The following is a 25,048-nucleotide window of genomic DNA, read 5'->3' on the forward strand; positions in this document are numbered from 1 at the left end:
TTTCGTCGAGATAAACCATCTCTCGTCGCCAAGGATCTTGATTGGTCGGATCACTAATGACATTCAATGACTCGGTCCATGAGGGTGGAGGGGGAGGGGGAGGGATCAGGAAATGGGCAGATGAGACGCGGATAGAATGCGAAACATGCTCCGCACTAGTGCATGGCTATGGGAGGGGCAGAGGGGTGAGGTAAAGGAGGGAGGGTCGTCATGGCTTTGTTCTTTGTTTTAATAACGGATGCTGCAGTGTGATTGATCGATCACGAGACCCACACCAGCAAAAACACCGCATATGATTTGTAAGCAGGACCCGTGACATATGACAGGCTTTTTGCTAAACATCCCTTCGATGAAAATATAATGGATTTTTTACCCTACACTACACGGCTCACACAAAATATCCCTGCGTGAGAACAACATTGATAATAATTGCAGAACCCAGGAACCCACCCTTTTACAAAAAAAATTACAATATCAACAAATACCCTAAACCTGTCATAAAAAGGCCGATTTTTTAAATTTTGAACAATATTTTTAACGTGACATTAGAACTATGGAACTATGTCATATCAAATTGGTAAACATTGTGTTTAGATAGAAATGTGGAATGTGAGGAGAAGAGGAGGATTTTTATCGATGTAGACCAGTTCAGATAATTATTATTCCCGTTAACACGCACATCGGGCGAATTTACAAACCGCAAATTGAAGTTGGTAATAGTTTCTGTGGCGGTGATTTGGGAAACAAAATCAATTTATAGGCCTACATTATTAAATGGATAACGATGCTAATCTAATAGTGTACAAACGTGTGTTACTGAACACACTATTGGTACCACAGATAAATTAAAATAAATTTATTTATTTAAAAAAAATACTATATGTACAGAGTTATAATTATTCACATATTCAGGTCTTCTTGCTGTTTTTTTTATTAATGCTTTTTCGTTAACCCAATGTTTTTTTTTATGTATCGGAATGTATCGGTTTTTTATGTAATTTTCTGCCCGAGATTTTTTGTGTTTCTGATATTATTAATAAACTACAAAAACTAAAAACATTTCAACTTATTTCAAGTTAATTACTTAATATCTTGGCGCTTATCTATTTTGGTATATTAAATTATACTGAAAAATAATAGCATAGTGGCAGAGTTTTAACTGGAGGCTATTTAAGGCATAGAATATCCCAAACAACCAACAAAACGAAACAAAATAATTCAAACAATCGATATGTGTATTGTGTTTCACGCTGAGAAGTATTAAATAAAGTGGCATGATTGAATGTCCGGCCATTACTCCAATAAATTAATGGAATGATTGATGCCCTTTTCAGTAATGGGAATGTTTAACCCTAATGTTTCTTATCAAACAACGATAAATGGGTTTATTAACTGATAGTAACCAAGAACCTAAGAGTAAAATTTCGTTTTATGGTCTATAGGTAATGTTTCCATTATTGTCATGCGTAATGATAGAATAATTGATACGATATTTTTGATGTAGGTACTTATGTAAAAATTTTGAAAACAAATAATGAACAAAGTACCCACAATTCGACAAATAACATATTCGTTCCAAAGATACCCGTATTATATTGATACGACACATGTCGACTACCAAAGGTGAGACGATTCATTCAAATGATATCAAACATTTTGTATTGCGACTTATTTAAATAATGTAAAATTTAATTACAAACTCCCAGATTTATTGAACATTTTATTACAATGACATTTGAATCAATATGAATCAGAGGAAACCTACTGGATGTACAATCAAATGATGCACCCAATTGTAAAATTCGGGTAAAAATATATATATATTTTTTTTTTTATAGTGAATACCTCACAAGAGTCCCAACTGCTCCCGTCTGGAGCCAGTGAGACTATGGCATCCCCAATTGGGGGATGTTGTGAGGCTGAAGGTAAGTGGGGAAGGGAAAGAGGAAGGTGGGGAAGTACCTGGCTATTCAGATCTAGTCACTAAACACGGCTAAAGCCATTTGCTTTAATAAAGTCATATTTTTGCTCAGGTGCACAACAAGGATTCCTTTCAGGGCTGACGTTACGCGCACTTATGTCACGTATTGCTAATTAATAAAAAATATTAAACCTCCATTGTTCAACTTTGTTAATCTGAAATGAAAATAATAAAAGCGTCTTTAAAATAATATTGAAAACAAACTAAAGCAACGTGTGTACGATCTTAACATTTCGGGTTACACTTACATAAGCTCAGATTCACTCAATTGCATACGCAACTGTTGCACAACCCTGTGAATGGAGCACTATTGAACTAGTGAAGAATTATTTTGTGGATCTGGGTGTGACAGTTGAGTGTTATATGAAATGGGATGTATACATAACCAACATTCGCCTCCGGGCCATTGTGGGTTAAATCTATAAAACCGAATATTGCGTGCTTAGTGGTACTTTATAAACAAATTTATCCATTGTTCTTCTACCATTAAAATAATAAATATATGTTATTATTGTATCCTTCTTAAACACAATAATAATAATACTTTCCTAATTCGTATAGCGCCATTTTATTAAGTATCACCGCAGGGTCATTTAACCAAATATTAATGATAAAAAGTATTTCCATTATTAAAAGAATACACGAATATATTTCTTTATGTACCACTCCTTATACAGGGTGTATCGGCACGTACCCGACAAACTTTAACCAGCTCTTCCTTAGCACATTTGGAGTAAAAAATGTTATGGGCACTTTGCTGTCCGGTAACATTTTTTTTTAATAAAAATTTTACCATTCATATTTTCACCACATGTCACCACTGTTTTATCCTTTTTCACAGTTTGAAAACCCATCTGACAATATTTTATTCGAGTTTTGTTGAATAATATACGTACGTACCTACATTGGCGCGCTTTTACAATCACAACGAAATGGCATGGCACCTTTCGTCTCATTTTTAATTATTATTATTATTTAGTGTGTGTGCAAGAGCGAAGACGCTTTTTGAAACACTTGCTAATGACAGCTGTTGAACTCGAGAAACAATGCCAATGACAGTGACGGAGTGTGGATTTTTTTATAATTTTTTTGTTTTTAATTGAAAAAAAATGTTACCGGACAGCAAAGTGCCCATAACATTATTTACTCCAAATGTGCTAAGGAAAAGCTGGTTAAAATTTGTCGGGTACGTGCCGATACACCCTGTATAACCCATGTTATCACGGGTCTGTTGTCAAAATATAGATATCGCTTAGCAAAATTTTTATTCGCAATAATAAAAAACACATCTGAAAATTCGACGTTGAATCCAATATTTTTGGCAGTCGTACTTTTAAAATTAAATTTTGCAAGTTCACACCGGCTCTCCAAGTTTGGTAAGATAACAACGTGAAAAACAACAAGTTAATTAACTACTTGAATTGGATCAGTTCTGTTCTTCAAAGATTTTTTTTCTTTTGGATATTTGGGTGACAGAGACGGATGAACGCATAACTTCTGGAACAAATGATTGGTTTTTCGATTGAAGCAATCACTAAATAAAATTAAAAATAATCAGTTTTTAATACATTTTTACTAGGTGTACCGGTGAATAGAAGGTGTTATCAAAACAAACTAAATATGTAAATTAAATCTGATAGATAGGACCATCTTAATAATTATTATATACACTCGGTATGAACTGTATGAACGTGATATAATCATATTGCTAGCATGCGTGAATACGTAATGGCCTACATAGTCGAGAGGTAAGGCTCTCGACTAGCAAGCCGGAGGTCGCGGGAACAAATCCCGTCGCGCTAGTAAATATTACTTGATTTGTTTATTTTTTCTTCACAAAATTACTAATTCAAAATAGTATATAGTATATTTACGGCACGTGCTAGAGTGGAAGATATTAGTACCGCCCTTGTGTAAGACCACCATTCAGAATTGAAACGTTCATTGAAATAGCTTTGGCAGTGTTTGGTGACCAGATATAAATAGGGAGGTTATTCAAATTTTTATTATCTCTTAGCCCCTCCCCACTACCTTCAGCATCACAACATACCCCAATTGGGGATGCCATAGTCCCACTGGCTTCAGAAGATTGGGAGCAGTTGGGATACCTGTGTATTTTGGTAGAAAAAAAATATTTAAAAAGATTTTAAAAGTGGCATAAAAATTATAACTTTCTGTTCCAGCCTACCCCACTAACTTTCTACGACGATAGTACGACATTACCTACCCATGGTCGTATTGTGGAGGCAAAAAGATATTTTCAAACTTTCCTCTTATTCGTTGACCATCAAAATAAAGCTTCACTGCAGTTTTGAAAATTGAAAATTCTACATTAGAACAGTCCTCGCGAACCCTCGATTCTTTGTCATTTTCAGCTGTCAAACATCAAGAGGTCATGTTATTATGCTTGTCACTTCGTCACAATTTGATCAGTAGCTGAAACAGACCAAGATTGGGCGATCAACAAAGACCGTTCAAGAGTAAAAAAATTTCGCTTATTGTCGATTGGCCAAATCTTAGTCGATTACTCCTTAGTGCTTACCCTATCGAGTGCACTGCTTGCGGATTTAAAAAAAATATCAGAAAACGTGTTGCTAGACAATCTTATTATCTACAGGCAGAATATACATGCAATTTCCACCAGTCATGTCAAAACTAAATATTCGCCGTTCAGAATAAAGTTTCGAATTCACAAACTATAAAAGTGTCTAAAATTTTGGTTAAACTTCATTTGAAAAACCGAGCGGAGCAGGCCTGCCGCAACCATCCAGGACATTGTGTCAAACTGAATTTCTCTCCGGACAAAAGTTACGAAATAGACAGCTCGGTAAATTGAAAAAGAGCGCTTTCAATCTATCGAAACATTATTCGAAAAGTGATTCAAATTAAAACATTTTTGCCGACAGACAAAGCGAAACTGAAATCCATAAATCTATGTCATTCGAATTGTTTTTAATAGGATCTAAACAAAACCCTCGTACTTAATATTTGTACCAATATTACGAAAAAAAACGACAAGCAAACTCAAACTTTTCTACTATAATATATCTATTTTCAATTTCAGACCTAGCAATTTAGTAGATAATTTAAAAAAAAATGTTTATTGAATCTTCCTCCCCAGGGACTGGCTCTTTTAAAATATCTTCAAAACTTTGAAAAAAATGGGTTGACTGAGGATTGAACCTTCCTCATCGGTGCACAGTGGGCTGAAAATCGCCTTTCATAGACATAGAGACTTGAATTTTCAAGGGTATTTTTTTGGCTAGAAATGGATTCTGCTGATCATTATTATGCTATAAAATTTCGTACGAAGCAATTGCGTGTACAAATGAAGGAGTTATCATTTTTTTAAGAAAAATTTGTATGGCACTGACATTAAAAATGAGGCTATCTCTGGAATCATAAGGTTGGCCATTCTATCCTTACACACAGATATACTACTATTTATTTGTATTTTTTTGACATACTTCGTATTGTGGCGCTTGTGATTTTTTTTTTAAGTTGAAAAATAAAAAATTTATGTTGATGATTCATTTTAATACTTAAATGCTTTACATATGAGTATGCTGTGTTTATTTATTTATTTATTAATCTTATGTTAGCTCACATCTTCGTGTGTGCTAATAGTTTTATAAACATATAAACATGTACATTGTTTGGCAAACATAATCTTTCTTTAAATATTTCAATAAAGTCACAAAAAAGAAACATTAATAATTGAGATAGACATATTTTCTTAATTCATTTTTGAACTTATTAATATTTTCTATCACAGCAATTTCCTTCGAAATTTAAGTATAGTTTACAATATTTTATTTACACTGCAAGCCTAAAAGCATTTAAGCATTAAAATGAATCATCAACATTAAAAAGTGTTTTTTTTCAACTTTGAGGATTTTTAATCATTTCTAGCATTCAGATTCAGATTCAGCAGAATCCATTTCTAGCCAAAAAAAAATACCCTTGAAAATTCAAGTCTCTATGTCTATGAAAGGCGATTTTCAGCCCACTGTGCGGCGCTAAAAACCGCGCTAAATCCCGATTGAGTAGGACCGATATTTATTTCGTATATCAACTGCCGCAATGTCATCAAATTTTAGAGAAATATGTTATATGTCCGCATGCGAGATTACCACCAAGTTTATATAATGCGTTGTCATCGACAACGAGTCTATCTGCCGAGTTTCAGCTCGATCGGATGTCGGGAAATGGGTTAATTTCCACCCATACAATGGTGAATTTCAAATTGATGTATTAAGGTTTCGGACATACTTACATACTAATAGGAAAACTGTAAGCAAAGTAAGCAAGTAAACAAAGGGTGGTTTTCACGTGTAAACAATGAATATATCAAATAAAGCAGAAAACACTCTGAATCGATAAGCTCTGGGTGATTTTTTTCAGTTTTATTTTACTGATAATAAATTTACACAACAATGCTACTTACAGTCCACATCATCATTCTGCCATTAAATATCAATTAGTATGTTCATAAAAACATTAATGCTAGCTCCTTTAAATACTCAGAATACACGAAAAAATTGAGTATTGATGCTTTATTAAAATCCTGTTAAAAAAAGGCGATAGCAGACCATTTTCTAATAAACTTTTAGCACTTGCATAATATATCGGAATACGTGTTCATATTAGATTTTTTACAAAACACGTGTTCCCACATCGCCATAACATATTTTTGTTTCAATGATAGTTTATTATAAAATCTGTCATCATTCGTTATAGGCCTGCAGTCCCGTTTTTAATAGCAATCCGAATATATTAAAGATATTTTTAATAAACTAGCAATATTTTATATCAGAAAGTTTGATCCATTAATGTAGGTTAGGTTAGGTTAGGTTAGGTTAGGTTAGGTAGGTTGGGTTAGGTAGGTTAAGGTAGGTTAGGTAGATAAGAAAGATAAAATTATGTGCACTAAAAATAATCGTGTGTTATTTTGTCATTCACCGTTGCAAGGAGATTATATGGCCATACATTATTTAAGAGTTTATTGTCGTGCTAATTTGCTTAATCATTTAATTCAATACAGACCGATCTAACAAAGATAAGCACTTCATTTGCATAATTGGTTTCCCGTTTAAAATAGCGTGGGGAGCCATTGCCATATTCCGCCATCCGGACTTTACCAACTGTCTTCTCTACCAAACATCGTCCAATCGTATATATACTGTGTTTCTTCAAATGTCGTAGCATTATCATCATTACTTAATGTATTTAATTATTGCATCTCGGTTGAAATTTTGTTGAAAATTTGGAAAATATGGTTAATAAAACACAATATTTGGCGTCTTGTCTTGTATTTTTGCAAAAAAAGTGTCAAGGCTCATTAGCTAACCGTGGAAATGACAGTCCGAGCTGATAACAGAATATATATTTTTTTTTAAATAGATGTATGTGGGATTTCAGTGGGATTAATAGATTTTCCGATATTTATATTTTTGGGATTTTTTTAATATAGTCAATTTGATAAATAATTTCAAAGTTCAATTGGATAGAAATTTCAAAGGTTTTCGAAATTTTGCAGAGAGGGTGAAGTAACTAAAAAAGGGTTTCAATTAAAAATAAGGCGACATTTACAATTCAAAATAATGTGAATAAATATAACGTTATTACACTTCTTCGTCGTACTTAATTATTATTCCTTTAGCTTTCCAAAATATCCTTGGGAAAGCATCCTGTCTCCAAAATCTCTTGAAATTAATGGAAGCTCAAAAACAAAATCAGTAACAAAACAAAGCCCTTCATTCACGAGGATACCCAGAATCCAGAACCCAGTACCCGTGGAGTGTAAAATGCTTATATTGAGAAGAGCAGACCTTGAAAGTCTAAAGAGTGAACGTTAATGAGATAATTACCGGAACATTAATCAGTCCCGCCCTCTCGCAGACTCCGGGAGGTTCATACCATCCTACCCACTCCTACCTACAGACTTACCCATCCAAATATCTGTCGCTTTTATCCTCCCAAACTCCTCAGGCCCTCTATGCCTACACATTTAAATTTTCCAACAGACTCGACACAAGAGAGAACTTATTCAAACGAGCAAATTAGCGTTAAGAATCCTTATAGAATCTTTGTGAATTTACAGACCAATGTCGAATTTGATACATGTCTTACATTTCATACGCATTCGTAGGCTTAGGCTAGTAGTTCCGTTATTTTATACAAGCTCAGAAGTAAGATTTATGAAGTTCACTCCGGAACCTTGTGACATGAATATAATTTTCGTTTTACAAATTGCAACCTTTATATTTAACTTGAATTCTAAGAAGTCATCACATTGTACGTGTTGTGGTTATTTATTATTTTTACATTCATTTAATAAAAAAATATGTTTGGGATATAAAATCAAAATGGCAAAATTCCATCTTTACAGAGTCACCGAAATGAAGTTATTACAAGTTAAAGAACCGTTTTTAAGGACTAAGTACTTCAGCTTTACCAAAAAATATTTTTTTCATAAGCAAAAAGACATAAAAATATTGAAGAAGTTTAAACAGAAAATTTTAAAATCTAATTTTGGTGTTGTAATGACTAGCCAAAAAATATTCAATTCTACAAGTATGCATTTTTCTCTCTATGTTATTTTACCTATGTGTTAACAGTTTTATTTGACTGAATGTCATTTGGAGTAAAGGTGTCAAGTGTTTGATCGGTTCCTACCTTCGTGATCCGTGAGAATATCATCCCTGCAGCCGCCCCCGGTACAGGGCGCCACCTGCGAGTCTCGCCCCGGGCAGCCCTCGGCGCCCGCCCCCGCCCCCGCCCCCGCCGCGCCGCCCACACACTGTCGCCTGCGCGACTGCCGGCAGTCCCGCCCGCAGCGCGACCACTCGGACCAGGGACCCCATCTCCCGCCCACACCTAAACAATACAGAATTATCACACATTGGCCTTCATACTTGCTTAAACCTTACAATGTGTGGAAATCCTACCACTGTCTGACCTACATATTGCATAAAAAATGAGAGGCATCTCCAGCATGTCTAATAGAAAAGGCTCCTAAACTTTGGCTCAGGAAAGATAAAAAAAAAAAACAGAACAAGGTTAAATACCTATAAGTAAACATCATACGGAGTGGAGCTCAATCAGGAACAATGAAATCCCTGAGTCTTAGGAAATTAATACAAAACGCATATCTTATTTAAATGATACGTCTCGAGAATTATGTACTCACCTAACAATGATTCAGTTTTGTCGAATGTGTTAAAGTACAATCCAGCTATTATTCCAATGAATGCAAGAAAGGAAAACAAAAAACATGAATAAATATCTAAATAAAGTGGTGATTAATCCCGTCTTCCATAAATTGCTTCATTTCTTGCTTACCTAATCCAATTTTTTTGCTTACCGTTGTGGCATGGAAGGCAGTCTTGTGAGCGTTGAATAGCAGGCCCGCTACATGGCTGTCCCCCGTTGAGGGCTTGTGGGTTGTTACAGACCCTAGTTCTTCTCTGGCCTTCAGCTGCCTGCCCTGGACAGCGGCACTCAGACCACTGAGACCAGGAACTCCAGCCTCCATTTACTAAAAACATTATACAATTGTAAATAACTGACAGTTTTAGGGCATTCAGTCCAACGCAAAAAGTCTGTATAAGTATTTCAAATAAAGACTGCTTACCATAAACTGTGAGCATGGCTTGTTCAGCTATTCGTTTTCCTGCAACATTTTCTGCCACGCATGTGTAGTTCGCCATGTCCTAAAAAAGATTTCATTGTAATTTTTGACGTAATAATTGACTGTTGAGATATTGAAACGAGTAAAAAATTGTTTTTCTGAAAACATTGGCCACATGCAGCTAATCATTGTAACCTCCCCCACATTTTCGTGTACGAGGCATACAAGAGAAGGAAAGGTCTTAAAGGACAATAATAGGCATACCTACTGCCAAAGTTATGTTTGGTTAAGCAATCATTTTTTTGTCATTGATTTTATATATTATTATTTTCATAAAAGTTTACCAGTTTTACCAGAGCCTTATTATGAAAAAGCTTCGCCACAGGAAAACGCATTGTTTTAGTGTGTGTGATATTCATGGGTTTTTAATGTTTTGGCCAACGGAAAATATCGGTAATGTTTGTGACATTCATTTGTTTGAATTTTTACCTGCAGTGTGGCCTGTGTGACCAACAGGTGCCCCTCGGCAGAGATGAGTACGGTAGACTGGGTCTCGGGGGTCATGAGGGCCCCGTTCTTCAGCCAGTGCAGCTGGGCGGGCGGAGCACCTGCGGGCGGCAGACAACGCATGGCGGCCTGCCCGTATAGCTCAACGCTCGTCGATTCCGGAGGTGATATGAACTGCTTTCGAAGATCTAACGAGAAGAACAATTTATTATTACTGAATTCCAAACTAACAATCGGGCCGTTGGTTGCTGATAGGGTAGAATTCCACACAGCTCTGTCTTGGCACACCCGTGCTCACTTTATTGTTCTCGAATCTAATAACACGTTTAAGCAATAGTGGAAGGCACACTGGCGGACGAATACATAAGCCACAATTTCGATAGAAACATTGCTTGCCTTGACTTTATCCGTATTCAGTGATCAGGTTTGAATAGCCAGATATTACTCACTTGACTTTTTATGCTCCCCAGTTCCGTGAGCCTCACTATAACCCCAAAAAATTGGGAATCGGCATTTTAAATTTCCTTGCAAGTATTAATGTTCGAACCTATTTTGGTCATAGAATAAAGAATAACACGAGAAGTGCCTTCTGGACATGTTTCGTAATCCAAATATAAGCCAGATTTGGGCCTATATTTCCATACAAAACTGTGTTTCGCCGTGATTTTGAAATTGAAGTGATAATCGTATGGGATAGCGATATACAATTTCAGGCAAGTGTTAATATGGACACCGCGTGCTAAGTGTTCTAGAACCAGAAGGTACTAAGTCAGTGGCACATTTGTCTCCATTAAAATTTGTACTTCAGCACTTCTATCGGCATTTATAGTTTTCTCCTTTATTCTACGTATTTTGACCTGCACAAAATTTATATAATTATTTCGAACAATTGATTTTAACATCCAACTTTCGATAGATGCACATTAAATCAAATTGCAGCATAATAATAGGTACTTAGATATCTACATTCCATTCAAAGCAGACTTGTTCCAGCCTAACCCTAATCGTGTTACCCTTTCAAACTGAAATTCTAATGTTTGCGTATTCTAAACAACTAGGAACTAGGCATTCCCCGATTATGCAATGTTTCAGCGCTTAGTGAATCCCATATTCATAATAATGCGGACATAATGTTCTCGAATTTGGCTCCTTTTCTCGGCTGCGGCCGCGTTTGAATGAACCGTTTAGCGGAACTGCACAGAATTCAAACAAACACCATTCAAGAACTTAAGTTTGCTTGTTCAATAGGACGAAAGTTACCGAAGCGCGTATTTAGGACTTGGTAAATACTTCGGGTATAATTATGGAAATGCTATCGGGTTTGGCCGCAACCGCGAGCTAAGCCAGGTAAGGATTTTGCTTATCTGTTAAGCTAGTGAAAAGATATACATATTTTTCTGGCCTAGATTTTACGTTGCGTCACTTTAAATAAACTAATCATTCTCTCAGTTGGTACAGCTGTGACGGAAGCAAAGCTCTGATTACTCGGAAGACGTTATTATTTATACAATACTCGCAAAAATCCTTCTCATATTTTGTCAAATAATGTGGGACCCGAATTGGAAGAGATTCTCAGAATAATATATGTGTACGTACCGTACTAGGGGTTTGGGAAAATGATCAGAATAATTCAATAATAACTGAGTTTCATTTCGGTTTCAAGAGTAGAGCTAGTCGGTATAGTGTTTACACAAGCCAATAAAGTCTATATTTACATAACTTAGGTATATTTAAGCAGATCTAAGAGAGTCTGGGATCGAGTTAGGATTTGGCGTAAGCTCGGAATCTCGTGTAACCTTAGCCCCTGAAACAGTAAGTTGAACGGTGTTGTTTACCAAAACGGAAGCTTTAGCTGCTTGCGGAGGGTGGCAAGTATTGCCCGTCCAGAAGGAATTAGGGTTAGTCTGTGAGCGAGACAAATAAGCCCACTAATTATTATTAACGAACAAAATTTACAGATAAAATATAAGATTACAAGAAGAAAGTGTTGATGAACGCATTCATTGGAAAATATAATGATCACTGCAGGTAATTGTAATTTTGTTTCGTACACTTTAGTGTGTAGCACTCGCTTTAATTTACAATATAAAAAACATACATTTGTTATTGACCACTTTATTTTAATTACACTTGAGTATTACACAGAAGTACCCTTCCTTCGTCAGGAGAATATTAAATCTAAATTATAAGTAAACTATATTATGTAATCTTATAAGTTAGTTTTAATATTCTCCTGATAAAGGAAGGGTACTTCTGAAACAAATCGAGTGTAATTAAAGTAATGTTGTCAAAAACCAATTTATGTGTTTATATTTTAATTTTTAAGGATTAATCAAATTTTATTAATATTAACTAGTTTATACTAATTCAAATAATATGTACTTTTACATGTCATAATTTGCTTTATTTAATATTTCGGGTTATTCTTATTTAAAAGTATTTTGCTAATTTTAAGTAGTTTTGTTGTAGGATGTTATATGTGTATCGACTACCGACTACTATATTATATATCCTGTTATACCTACTTGTTTTACTTTTGTCCTTATATATTGTAACTAATAAAATTCCATGTAAAAGCCTAGTTGGTAAACATTTAAATTATAAAAAATGTGTGCTATAAAGCGTAAAATCAGCTATCCTAACAACTTGTTCATAAAAAAACTAGAGCGCTTCTCTTCTCGACGGGTTTATTGTTCATGACAAATGTACCAATTTTATGAAGCTGCGAAACTCCTTTTGTAACAAGCGGCTAGCATTTCTAAGATTTAATTGTATTTTTTTTCAGTTTTACCCACATACCATCACAATACGAATTTTAAGAATTAGGTTATGTTTTCATAAAAAAATAGTATAACTAACAAAATAGGCGAAAATCCGCTTTCTGGAGGCGAAACTTTGATACAGATGGTTTTCATTCCTACATTCGTTAGTATAATAGCGGTTTCATTACTCAATCGATCTTTTCTAAAGTCGTTCCTGTCAATTTTTTAAAGTATTTCGAAGTATTTTGAATGGGTATCCTTATCATCAAGAACTTCAAAAAAATAGTATGATTAAGATATTCTAGAGCGAGATTCAAATCGTGAGAAGAAAAAAATCAAGCAACCGCATCACGTTTAATCAAATTTATTATAAAGAAGGGGATTTTCTCATTTTAAAACAATCCAGCAAACAAGAAAAAATATGTCGTAAAACGCCGATGGACTTAATCCCCTCTCGTGGAGCACGTCCTCTGCGTTTCTCCGCCGTGCTAATGATGCGTCTTGGAGATTCGCACCCCTTGAGCCGCCTTGCACAATGGCGGGCTGATAATTGCGGGGACTTATGACTAATGACCGCATTCAGCGGGTAGGTGAACCGCCGGGACTAGCAAACTCCGTACTCCGTTCTGTGCTCTGTAGTCTGTAGACGCCGCGGCACTCCACGGCCGCCCATTAGGGCATGCTGCACGATTTCAATTTCACTCTTCACGAGCTCATCACCGGAATAGTGGGGTATGACCGGCTACTCTCGGGTACGCCGGGTACGCCGGGTACGCCGGGTACGCCGGGTACACTCGGGCGAGCCCTAACCCGGTACCGAGAGCGCCCGTTGCCATATTCCCACGGACTCTGGATTCGCTTGTCTTTGTACGGACACAAGTCGATTTGTCACCGGTGATTCATGATCTTTCAAGGCGATTAAATATATCGTTTTCCGAAATAGTGAAAATCTAGCAAGTAAATTTTTATATAAATCGGCCACATTTGGTTCACGATAAATGTTTAGCAGCAGTTTAATTAAATAATTTAAATAAAATATATTCATTCATACACCGTACTGTAAATAAAGTATAAAAAATAAAAAAAATTAAATGTCAACAATGACGACCGACACATATCAGAACCCCGAAGTGATTATAAGTTTGTAACTTTCTTAGAAACTTACCTAGTTAGAAACTAATCTTAGATGGGGACATGATGTGTCCACACCTATTTTGCAGCTTATCCTCGATGCATGTATACCCGTATTATATTATACCATGCTACTCATATCGATGAATATATACATTTGGCTTAATTCGATAAAGTTTTATTGTATCAAATAAAAATAAATTATAACTTTGTGGAAACAATGTTTCGTAAGAATAGTTCGTCTTGAAAATAGCGCGGAAATGACTGAATATTGACATACATCACAGAGATGTGTATATTATTATGGTAATTGAATCCTAGAATCTACATAAATGAATGAGTTATTCGACACAAGTTCTAATTCAACTGCAATTATAACGAAATTGAGTTCGAAGTAAACCCCGTATAAAGTTTCCGGCAACAAAAACCACATACGTACACAACAACTCGTTTATCCCAATTCGGAGGAGCATTACAAATAAATTCATACAATTTGAATTATAGCCGTAACTTTGCAGACGATTTAAAGTTGTAACAGAGCAAGTCGGGAGAGTACATTTCGCATAGCCAAGAGCAATCCCTACTTCTTGTTTCGGTGAGCTCGAGCTCAACTCCATTTGGAATACTAAAATACGTACCGATATGAGCCGAACAAGTTTTAATTTAATTTGTCATAATTAGCAAAGGAAGTTTATATAACGTAACGCTTCAACTGCGATAACATACGCCGCAAAATGGGTTCATTAAAATTGTTTCCCAAGTATTCCATCTTCACTGTCGAATTCGTAACTTGGATCTTCTGTTCCTGCGGATGAGAAAATTTAATTGATTCAGCGTACGAATACATACTGACTGTTGAAAACTCTTTCGTTGCATTGATTGCTTGCGTGATAACTGAAAATAATGAATTCCTCGAAATGTGTTATTGAGAGAGGTCGGTTAAGTGTTCTAATAACAGTTTTTTTCCTTTAGGTTACCACGGAGTATGAGAAGAAAAGGCTCTCATTTCGTAAATATTATAAAGAGTCATTAAACTAACTATTTTATTTATCCGATTAAATTGGCTGGACCGAGAACAGAAGCTGTAATCAACAAAGGGACGGATGTTCACAATAACATTAAACTATGGAAATGAACGTGCTTCCGCTAAATGCCACTAATTTATGTCTATAAATTATCCATCTTTAGAACCATGAATTAATATCACTAATTATTATCCATTTGCATAAGCTATTGAAATACACAGTTAGACTTTGTCGTTTTCGATGAATATAAAATCAAGTGTGTATCGGAATATAGTTTTGCGTTCCGTATTTGTATTATTAATATCTACATAATGCTGTTGAGTGCTTAAAAATAATAGCTCGGAATGCGCGTGCTTTACGATCGACATTAAGTGACAATGGTTTTGTGACAAAGTTTAAGTATCACTATTCGGTGGTTTAGTGACAAGTTTACCGCCAGAGAGCACCACGATCTACCAAAGATTGCAGGTTAAATGGTGTATACATCATTAAACGTGAAACTGAGAAATCAAACTTTAAAGTTACACTTGAGATAGCTTGGGTTTCCGCACCAGCGGAATTACAAATAATATACAAGTTATGTATCAGCCATTTGTAATTTCCAAATGAACGAGTTGACTGAATAATTATAGGGAAATTAATCTATGGAGGAGTTTTTAGGGAAAAGTGTACCGAAGGAGACATTTTTAAAGTTTTCATTTTACGACCATAAATTTTGCGGTCTGGCATAAATTTGAGAAGGGCGCACTGTTCAAATTTTAATATTTTGGTGTTTATATTAATATTTTATAAGTTTGTCCAAGTATAAGAGTTAAAACTGCCAAACTCCTTCAAAATGGTTTATTAATTTATTTTGATGTTTCTTCCAATGCTTTCATTTTGCAACAGAAAAAATAATGTCTCATTTGTAAGGGTGGTATATTTTGTATATTCCTACTTAATTTGAACCCTATTCAAAATGTTTCTTCACGTGAGAAAATCGTTGTAACGAAAAAAGTAGCAGTGTTATTAGGCTAATGGAAAAAGGTTGAATTCGCCCTCATACGTTACTTGTATAACCCACATAAAGGATTCGTAATAAATTAGAAAAAGCTTCTACCTTTGGTTATTTCAATTACGTCTCTGGATTATTAGTATTACCTATACAGGATATGATTATCGTGTGACTTTTAATTAGAAACCGAAGAATTAATGGTTTCTTAACATCAAAAATAGGTCTTTTGAAAGAATAAGGCTACGTAGTATGATGAGATTAATAATTAAATGTGAAAAGAAAATGGTTTTACAGTTAAATTATTGGTAATCAGTTTTGTTGATTGCATTTGCATTTCTCAGATGCTAGGATTACTTTACAGTGCCCGCAGATAATAGTAAACAACTGTTAACACTGATGATATTACAATTGTGTTGAATGTGGCAACCACCTCTGGTCTGGAGCCCCAAAGTACTTGAAAAAGCCTCGACTCTGTGCAGAAACGGACAGTCATTTCCCCTATCTTAACAAACGGATCGCAATCATTAAAGCACAATCGTCAGGTGTTAATGTTGTTTTTGTTCTGAAGATACTCCCAGGAACTAGCGTCAATGAACCCTTCGGCACCGGTTCATAGTCGGAAACACGCCAAACGCGCGCTCATTATTTGACATGGTTGACATTCATCTAACGAGAATGGATCGTTTCTAAGACTCATTAACGTCAATTTTTATAAAAAAATAGCTGATGACTAAAGAATAATCACGAAGGAAGTTATTTACCGCGCAAGTTTTAATCCTTTCACTGTATCTGGTTCTAACTGGAGAGGAAAGAAAGTGGTAAAAAATGTATTTTACATAGCAATGTACTCACATGCAACTTCCACAAAAGCGGGTTGACTCTTGATCTGGCCTCGGCCGGTCCAGGCGATGCAATCACAGCGGAAGGCCTCCTTTCCAAAATACTCCTCCACCTGATTCCTGGTCACATTGCATTCAGCCTCCACAATCCTCATTCCTGATTGAGGATCTACAAACTCCTGTTGGGATGACCCCACCCATCTCACTCCGTTACATCTGAAGTACAGCTGTAAAAGAATCAGTACATTGGTGACTTTTAATTTTTTGAACATATTATTACAATAAGATTCACAATTATAACTTTTGTATTGACATAGAAAATATGTAGTTACCTGAAGTGCGTTAGCGGCTCTGCATTGTAGGGTGGCAGGTTTACCTTTGATCACGTAAGCATTTTTTGGCTCAAGAAGAAAAACTGGAAGGTTGTCTGAATTTGGTTGGAACAGGTGATCATTTCCTGCAGGCGCCAGCAAATGATGTTCATCTTCCTCTGCCACATCTCTTTCACGACCTTCGTTCCCTCGAGGGATCAACGATTCTTTCACGTCGTAGTTCTCGTAATCTAATTCATCTTCACCACCGTGTCTGCTCTCTTCGACGTGGAACTTGTGTGCCGGATTGTAGGGATCGTATGGCTCAGGACTCAATTCTGGAGCATGGTTGGGTTCTTTGGTTTTATCTGTCCGTGGCGCAGGAGCTGATGTTTTATTTCTGGACTCCAAAGAATCGTCAAGAAACTTTAAATTATTATCACCTAGTGAGAGAGACAAATTAATAATAATAACATTTAATTTCAGTAGTAGTAGGGCTAGTACATATCAAAACCCTTCATAAGTGGGTAAGAGAAAAAAATCCCTAGCGAAAAATATGTTCACACAGAGTAAAGCATCAATTCAATAGATTAATTAATGTGGGGTGTTTGATGGTCTCCTGTCTCCAGATAAATTTGGTACCGTGCCATAAAATAAATTGATCGATTGATTGAGTTTCTACTGGGTATCAAAATTACAATAAATGTTTCATCCCATCGTTAATAAATAATAAGTATTGATATAACTTTTGGTATGAATCATTCGTGGGTTTTCATTTGATACGGAAACTTTTTAGGATAAATGTTCTGGTGAAGTTTTTTCAAATGTGATTAATGAAAAAGCGGGAAAAGTGATAAAACAACAATTAAATGGACTTTATCCTGCGGCATATCCAGCACTTTCCCCGAATCCGTCGCGCCGCTTGATTCGGCTATTTATCATGGAGCAATGGTTTTAGGTAGCCGGACCCGGGCCTCTGATAAATTGACTGCGCTCTTTGTAGGACTACGTACACGTGAATGCCAAACAACATCCACTGTGTGCTTTTAATCGGTTCGCCAAACCTTTTTTTACTTTACACGTATACATTTAGGATTTGATGAAAAAACGTTAAAAATTACTTTTTGCATGATTAATGTTGTTTTGTTTGCAATATACATATTGCTATCACATTAATTGGTTAATCGGTTTGCCTAAACTTTAATTTAGCATTTCAATGCAAAGAGATTAAAAATACTTTTTACGGTCATTAGTTATTTTTCAAAGCAATGGTTTTTGCTAAGACTTTCTCGCTGGGGAGAGTTCCCGCATCGAGATAGACATTTAATAATTATTTTCGTAGTTAAATATATACTGTTTTCCGATTTTATGTCCGGGTTAAATCTTCCCCATAGGAAAAACTAAGCCCTTCCACACACTTTTCCACAAATGATCATCTTGTCAATCAACATTATGCAAGTGCATTATGTAAGCAAAATAAATACAAAACAATACAATAACAACACGTCAACCCACCAGAGATCAAATGGGAAAATAATTCACCGACTCAAGCTATTTTCATATCAGAGGGTTTGGCTCGGTAGAACTCCTAACGGGGCCTATAAATCCTACTGATCCCTCAGCATAAATATTTTAAAAATCTTTCGTTATCCTACATGTATTCAAAATAACCGACTTTTACATCTTTATATATAAATTTGTTGATAGATCTAATACGCCTAAATTTTTATTGAGAGAGCTAGGTATAATGCCAGTAGCCGAAATAACGAATGGTAATATTTTTATAGTCTGAGAATGCCAAATTCTTTTTATCTCATTTATTACACATTACTATTATGGCCATAACTTGTAGTGTTTTATTAGTTGATTTAGCTACTGGTCTATGAATATTCAAATAATAACCTGTTCTCTTAATAACATAATTATGACAAGCTTACACTAATTTAATCGTTATATGTATAACGGCAATAAAACGATTTACGGTGTAATCTGTTGGTTCAATAATTGATTCAACAACCTGTGCGCAGCGCAAATTTATATCAGTTTCAACCGAACAGTAAACCGATACTCCCCGGTAATAAACAAGTACTACTAATATCGTCAAATAACTCTTCCCCGTTGCTTGTCATTATTCAGACTGAATTGCAGGTGGTAGTAAATGAAATGATATCGTATTACAATATGGAAGTCATTAATTGCAAGTTTATTGGTAAACTAGTTAACTCACCTTGGGCGGGCAGCTGCGGTGCAGCGGACACGAAGATCGCTAGCAGCACTAGTGGCAGTACCGCCCTCTGTATGGTGCTTTTCCTCTTCATGGTGCTGCCCATCTGCAGGCTGCAGCACCCCTCGTGCTATAGTTATTTTTCCACGCGAGGCTGATGTCCCAGCACTCACCTGGTGTCATTAGAGCGACGCGACATGCAACACTCCGCTCGTCAATTTAATAGCAGGCATTTAAGACAAACTGGGATTTAAGTTGCACTGTTAATAGTAAATTTTCACTGATATTCGATTCACAATAATCACATTTAATTCACTGGCTGTTTAGTACGCAATTAAACGTAAAGCCTTCGTAAAATTGTAGTGTTTTGATTCACTCGTTGTTTATTTCGTAACAGACTGTTCAAAGCACGACTGTTATTCACCTGTAACAAAAAAACACCATTATGAATACGCAATCTAATGTTGTTTATAAAACAATTGATCAACTATAAGGAATCAAAAAATTAATCAATGAGATTCTAAAATTCTAATGTACAATTTTTCTCTGATGCCGTGTTTCTAATGGAACGAAAGTAGGTTGAAACTTTGGTAGGTGCGAGGGTATAATTTCCTTTAAAAAAATATTTTGCTTGGCGCCAAAGTTTAGTGCCATTTAAGAGTCGTAAACAACATCAGCATCAGTTATGTTTTAGGATGTTATATAAAAACAAAAATGAAAATTCAAGAAAAAAATTTTACCATCCTTTCTAGTAATTTATTTAATTTTCAATGTTAATATAACACCACCAACGCAGACACGTTGCTCCATTAAGATTGTCATTTATAACTAATTTCACGGACACTTCATCACACCGGCAATGGTCAACATAAATTATGAACTGAATATATTCACATCCAGTATACTGATTGCACAATTATTTCTGCAGAACGCAGTAGGAAGAAATTAAACGTGCAATGACTGAACGTTGCAACTAGGGCCTGAGTGAAGCAACTGGCAGCTATGTTATGTGTGTATGTCGGAGCAGGGGGGCACGCTAACTAAATATACCTGACCTAACCAAAAACCCCGAAGGCCCTTTTCCCACAAACCCTTGACGCCATCTCCTTCCAGCCTTTATCTTTCTTCTCCCTCAAAGTCATATGTCATTTTTTTACAAAGGCACAGTTTTGGGCATCTTGTGTATTAAAAACACAAGTACAGTGGTTCCCAACATAATGATATTATAATACATTTTATCTGGTAACCGGATAAATCATCAGAATGATAATTCATTACATCTTTAAAAAGTTATATAAAGTCATGGAAAGTGATGAAACAAAAACTTTATTAACTTGGTTATTTAGGCTAGGTTAGGTTGGGTTAGGTTAGGTTAAAATTTATTTTTGTGCATCGTTTTTAATGACTTTATATCACTTTTTAAAAGTGTGTTGAATTGTCACTGTGTTGAGTTATCATGGAACCGAAAAATATATATCAACCATTTACTGTTTATTACATAAACCCTCACATAGTTGAAAATTGTCCAAAGAAGCGAAGTTAGCAGTCCACAACGGAGTGCTGGTACCTACCTTGATGTATGGCAGTGAGGCATGGAACTGGCAAAGAAATGATGAAAGTAGATTAAATGCTGTTGAAATGAGATCCCTGAGGCGTATGTGTGGTAAAACCATGTTTGATCGTGTGAGGAATGTGGAGATCCGCAAAGAGTGCAAGGCTGATGTGAGCGTAATGAGTAAGATTAAGAAAGGGACGCTTAGATGGTTTGGGCATGTAGAGCGAATGAGCGAAGATAGGAGTGTAAGGAGGATATATGATGCAAATGTGAATGGTAGCAGAAGTCGGGGACGCCCGAGGAAGACATGGCACGATCAAGTGAATCAGATACTCGAGTCGGGCCATGTCAAGAGTAATAATAATAGAAAAGTATGTATGAGACGATGTATGAATGTGAATGAGGCAAGGAGTGTGTGCCAAGTCCGAGTTGTTTGGCGGTCCGTCCTCTCTGCCTACCCCTGCGGGGAAACGGCGTGATGGTTAGTTAGTTAGTTAGTTAGTGTATGCATATTTTAAATGTATTTAATTATTGTTTTATGCATCTTTAGCTTTACAAAACGCCGTTTATATTTATTTCTCAAAACCATTCAAAAAATATTATAATAGTTAAAGAGCCGCTGGTGCTGTTTGCGGTACAAGGGCGTAACTTGTCCCTTGAGCCGATACCCGACAATGGGGAGAAGAACTAGCAGCTTACGACTCACAATAAGATGCTACAATCGACCAAGTTAGCCTCAAACAATAATCTTATTATTAGCGCAGCAGTTCTGTTCTGTTTCTTGCGCAGAATTGAGACCTCCGCCAAAAACCATTGTCCGAGCGTCCCTTGAATAGGAGCAGACTACCAACCGTGGGAGGACAATGCAAACAGTTAGAAGGACAATACGTTCCGTATTAGGACTGCCTTTTGCTCTTAACCACAATTCACACTTTTGGCATTTGCTCTTGACCACAAAAGTGAGAATTATTCAGAAATGAATAGAAAAATATTTTTTTAAGCTTCGAAATCTTATATCATCTACCAATGTCATTGCCATTGCTTTCTTTTGTGCAGAAGATACCTGTTTTTATCTTGTAAAAATCGGTTAGAATTAATAATATGACTACAAAATATGAAATTGATGGAACAACGTGGATAAACTTTAACCTATTTGATAAGATACCTTAAAAAGATAAAAGTAGCTAGGCGTTCAATGTACCCGCCAGGATTAATTCTAAAATATACAAATAACCTTTGACATTTCCAACTCAATAGGTATTCAAAATAACTTCCTTATGCGGTGTTCATTGTTGGATAAAATTTATTTAACTAAAACCTTAAAAAAACATGCCTCATAATTTTGTAACTCTCGAACTGTGAGAACTTGAGAAATATATTCAGAATTTTGAACAAATTTTACTTTATGAAATTTTTAAGTCAATATAAATATTTTATCGTTTGTTCAGAATTTTTTCAACTGTTTAGCTTAGCAACAGAAGAAATCGAATAATCTCGTGCGAAGTCAGGAAGATACAATACGGAGAAAACCTAATGATATGAAATATTGTTAATTTATTAAAAATCTGGTCAAATTATTCGTTTTCCTGTTGAAAAACGAGATGGAGGCCTCTAACGAATGTATTGACAAATTTCATAACAAACTATCAGTAAAGCATAAATATGTTGTGAGGAAGTCGGAACGCGTGTTCTTAAAAATTAAAATACTTTCTCATTTCGTCCATTATATTTATTAGGACAAGGCCACCTGCGTCAACACGTGTTCAGATATATTCTGAATGACTAATATTTTACTAGGAAATGGTCATGCAGTCACATTTTTAACAGTATTGTGATTTTAAAAAGCCGTACTAATTTTTCTAATTATAGTATTGCTTATAAATTCCCTTGGCTTCATCTCTCTGCGCATTTCAAAAAGGCGTATTTAAAGTACCAAGGAACTAATGAAAAGTGCCGATTAGTTATAAATAAAAAATCTTTGCACGTAAAACTTCCTCAATTTAATTCGCAAAGCTCTTTTTATGGAAGGTTGGTCTGTTACTATTCTGCTATTCGCGAGCCACAAAGACAGACCCGCACATCATGGAACAGGTAGAGGCAAGAAGCAGCCAGTATCTCCAACAATTATCTTTGTAATTACACGGTCCGGCCACAGCTCGGACGCAGCGCTAACTTACTTTACTAGTACTTGCACGGCTTTACTTCAAATTATAATTAACCATTATCCGTCCATTGAGGGACCTGACAATGCCTACGTCTGGACATGTAACCCGTCGTATTGTGCGCGGTCTTCTGGTAATACTACACAAATACCATGCAACCCCCGGGAACATCTGCTCCTCAGATGAATGACCCAGCCTCAAGTTGTCCGAGACAACCAATACCAAGCCGAAAAAAAACACGTTTGTGTTACGCTATCTGAGTTTGGTATACCTACGTCTTATTTTATTGGTTTCTCGTACGCCTACTGACCCAAAGCTCCATAGGTCGATTCCAATTTAGGTTCATTCTGGCTTCGAATCTTATATTCTTTTAATTGGTTTAGTACGTATATTCACGTACATTGGTATGTTGTGGTAAGGAGCCGAGTTTCTGATGATTGAAAAATTTGACCAGCATTTTTTATCTTTGGACTGAGATGAATATACCACCTGTAAAGTTACCTTGAAATGTGAAAGAAGATCTAAAATTTTGTTATCTTCTTGACTGTGAACGCGTGGGTTTTCGCGGTTCAAAGTTTCAAAGTATGTATATTTTTTTCTGGATAAATGTTGTTATTCCAATTTTTTTAACTCGACCGTTTGTCATTGTATCTGTTAGTAAATTTGTTCGTGCTTTCTATTTCCGATTTCAAAAATCTGCAGCATTTATTTGAGCAAACACAACTTTGATTCGGCGGCCTACTTTTATTGAGCTTTTTGATATTATTGTACCTACCTGCACGAAGAAAGTTTTAAAAAGAATTTTCATTGACAAAATTAGAAACAAACTTTTTTGGACGCGATTTCTGTTCGCATAACTATTAGTATATCTGGTTTCTAATGAATATGTAGGTATTGGTCGGATAAATTGACACCCAAGTAGGTACCACAATATATTTTTTCCACAAATGAGAACGGTCCGATTGAATCCGAGCATTGCAGGAGACATACACAACTCTCTGAAGTCTGAAGGTAGTCGGGGTAAGTGGTGGAGAGTTCGTACTTACCTCACCGAGGCGGGTATGGTTAATGCCAGGAAAATATTCTGGAAAGTTTATTATGCCAATATCATATTCCGCAAAAAGGGCGAATGGTTTACGTCGGTAGGTTTTCTGGAAATTGTACATTTGCGTAAATCCATACACGGATTATGGAAAACATGAAAAATTCCACACAAATCCTTTGGGAGGTTTACCCGAGCGATATTAAAGCCATCGCAACACGAATATTCCATTAGATTTCGTGATCAGGAGAAGTGCTTGCAAGAGTAGGAGAAAAGGATGTTATAAACAGATCGGCAGAATGAAATAGGAAGTAGTAAAACGAACTGGAATTGTGTCGATATGGTAATGCTGTGGAAACATCAGGATGGAGAGCGCGGAGTGACGAGAAATGTCCATTACCAGTTCCAAGTAGTTCCCAGTTTAAAGAGTAAAGTGTTATACTCTCGCGTTGATGGCCCTACTCCAAGCACATAGCGAAAGCCCTCTACAGACCAGTTAGCCAAAACACCTATGTACTCAAGTGATAAATGACGGAGCGTGTTTACCAAGCGTACAAACGAATTCTTTGAACTTAACGTGCCTGTACAGCCAATTTATTTGACACCTAGGCACTGCACCTAGGTATCTAAATAGCTTATATACCTATGTATTTACTTTTCAAACTTATTTTTTGAAAAGTGGATGACACTTTGTGTTACAAATAATACGTTTTTTATCACATCCTGGTTTCTGTGGTTAATTCATATTATATATGAAGATTAATGTGAAGAGTTATGAGGAAGTCTGAACACGTTTTCTTCAAAATAATGATATTTGCGCATCTCGTCCATTATATATTTATTCAGACAAGGTCACCTGTTTGAACGCGTGTTTAGATATAT

At 35.9% G+C, this 25,048-nt stretch overlaps 1 protein-coding gene across 1 annotated transcript in view; it reads right to left on the reverse strand.

The window, feature by feature from the left end:
- Positions 1-25,048, reverse strand: part of LOC149426372 (netrin receptor UNC5B-like) — a 63,107-nt gene that overhangs the window by 19,608 nt on the left and 18,451 nt on the right. The window contains exons 2-8 of the mRNA XM_089650916.1: positions 19,411-19,831; positions 17,205-17,626; positions 16,886-17,099; positions 10,104-10,309; positions 9,618-9,696; positions 9,348-9,521; positions 8,660-8,860 (exon numbers count right to left, since the gene is read on the reverse strand). Of these exons, the coding sequence (XP_089507042.1) occupies positions 8,660-8,860; positions 9,348-9,521; positions 9,618-9,696; positions 10,104-10,309; positions 16,886-17,099; positions 17,205-17,626; positions 19,411-19,513 (1,399 nt within the window). The 5' untranslated portion in view covers positions 19,514-19,831. The remainder of the gene's footprint in view (positions 1-8,659; positions 8,861-9,347; positions 9,522-9,617; positions 9,697-10,103; positions 10,310-16,885; positions 17,100-17,204; positions 17,627-19,410; positions 19,832-25,048) is intronic.

The sequence above is a fragment of the Hesperophylax consimilis genome, chromosome 1 (genome assembly GCF_061612785.1).
Source record: "Hesperophylax consimilis isolate HC1 chromosome 1, BYU_Hcon_1.0, whole genome shotgun sequence".
NCBI classification, from domain to species: Eukaryota; Metazoa; Arthropoda; class Insecta; order Trichoptera; family Limnephilidae; genus Hesperophylax; species Hesperophylax consimilis.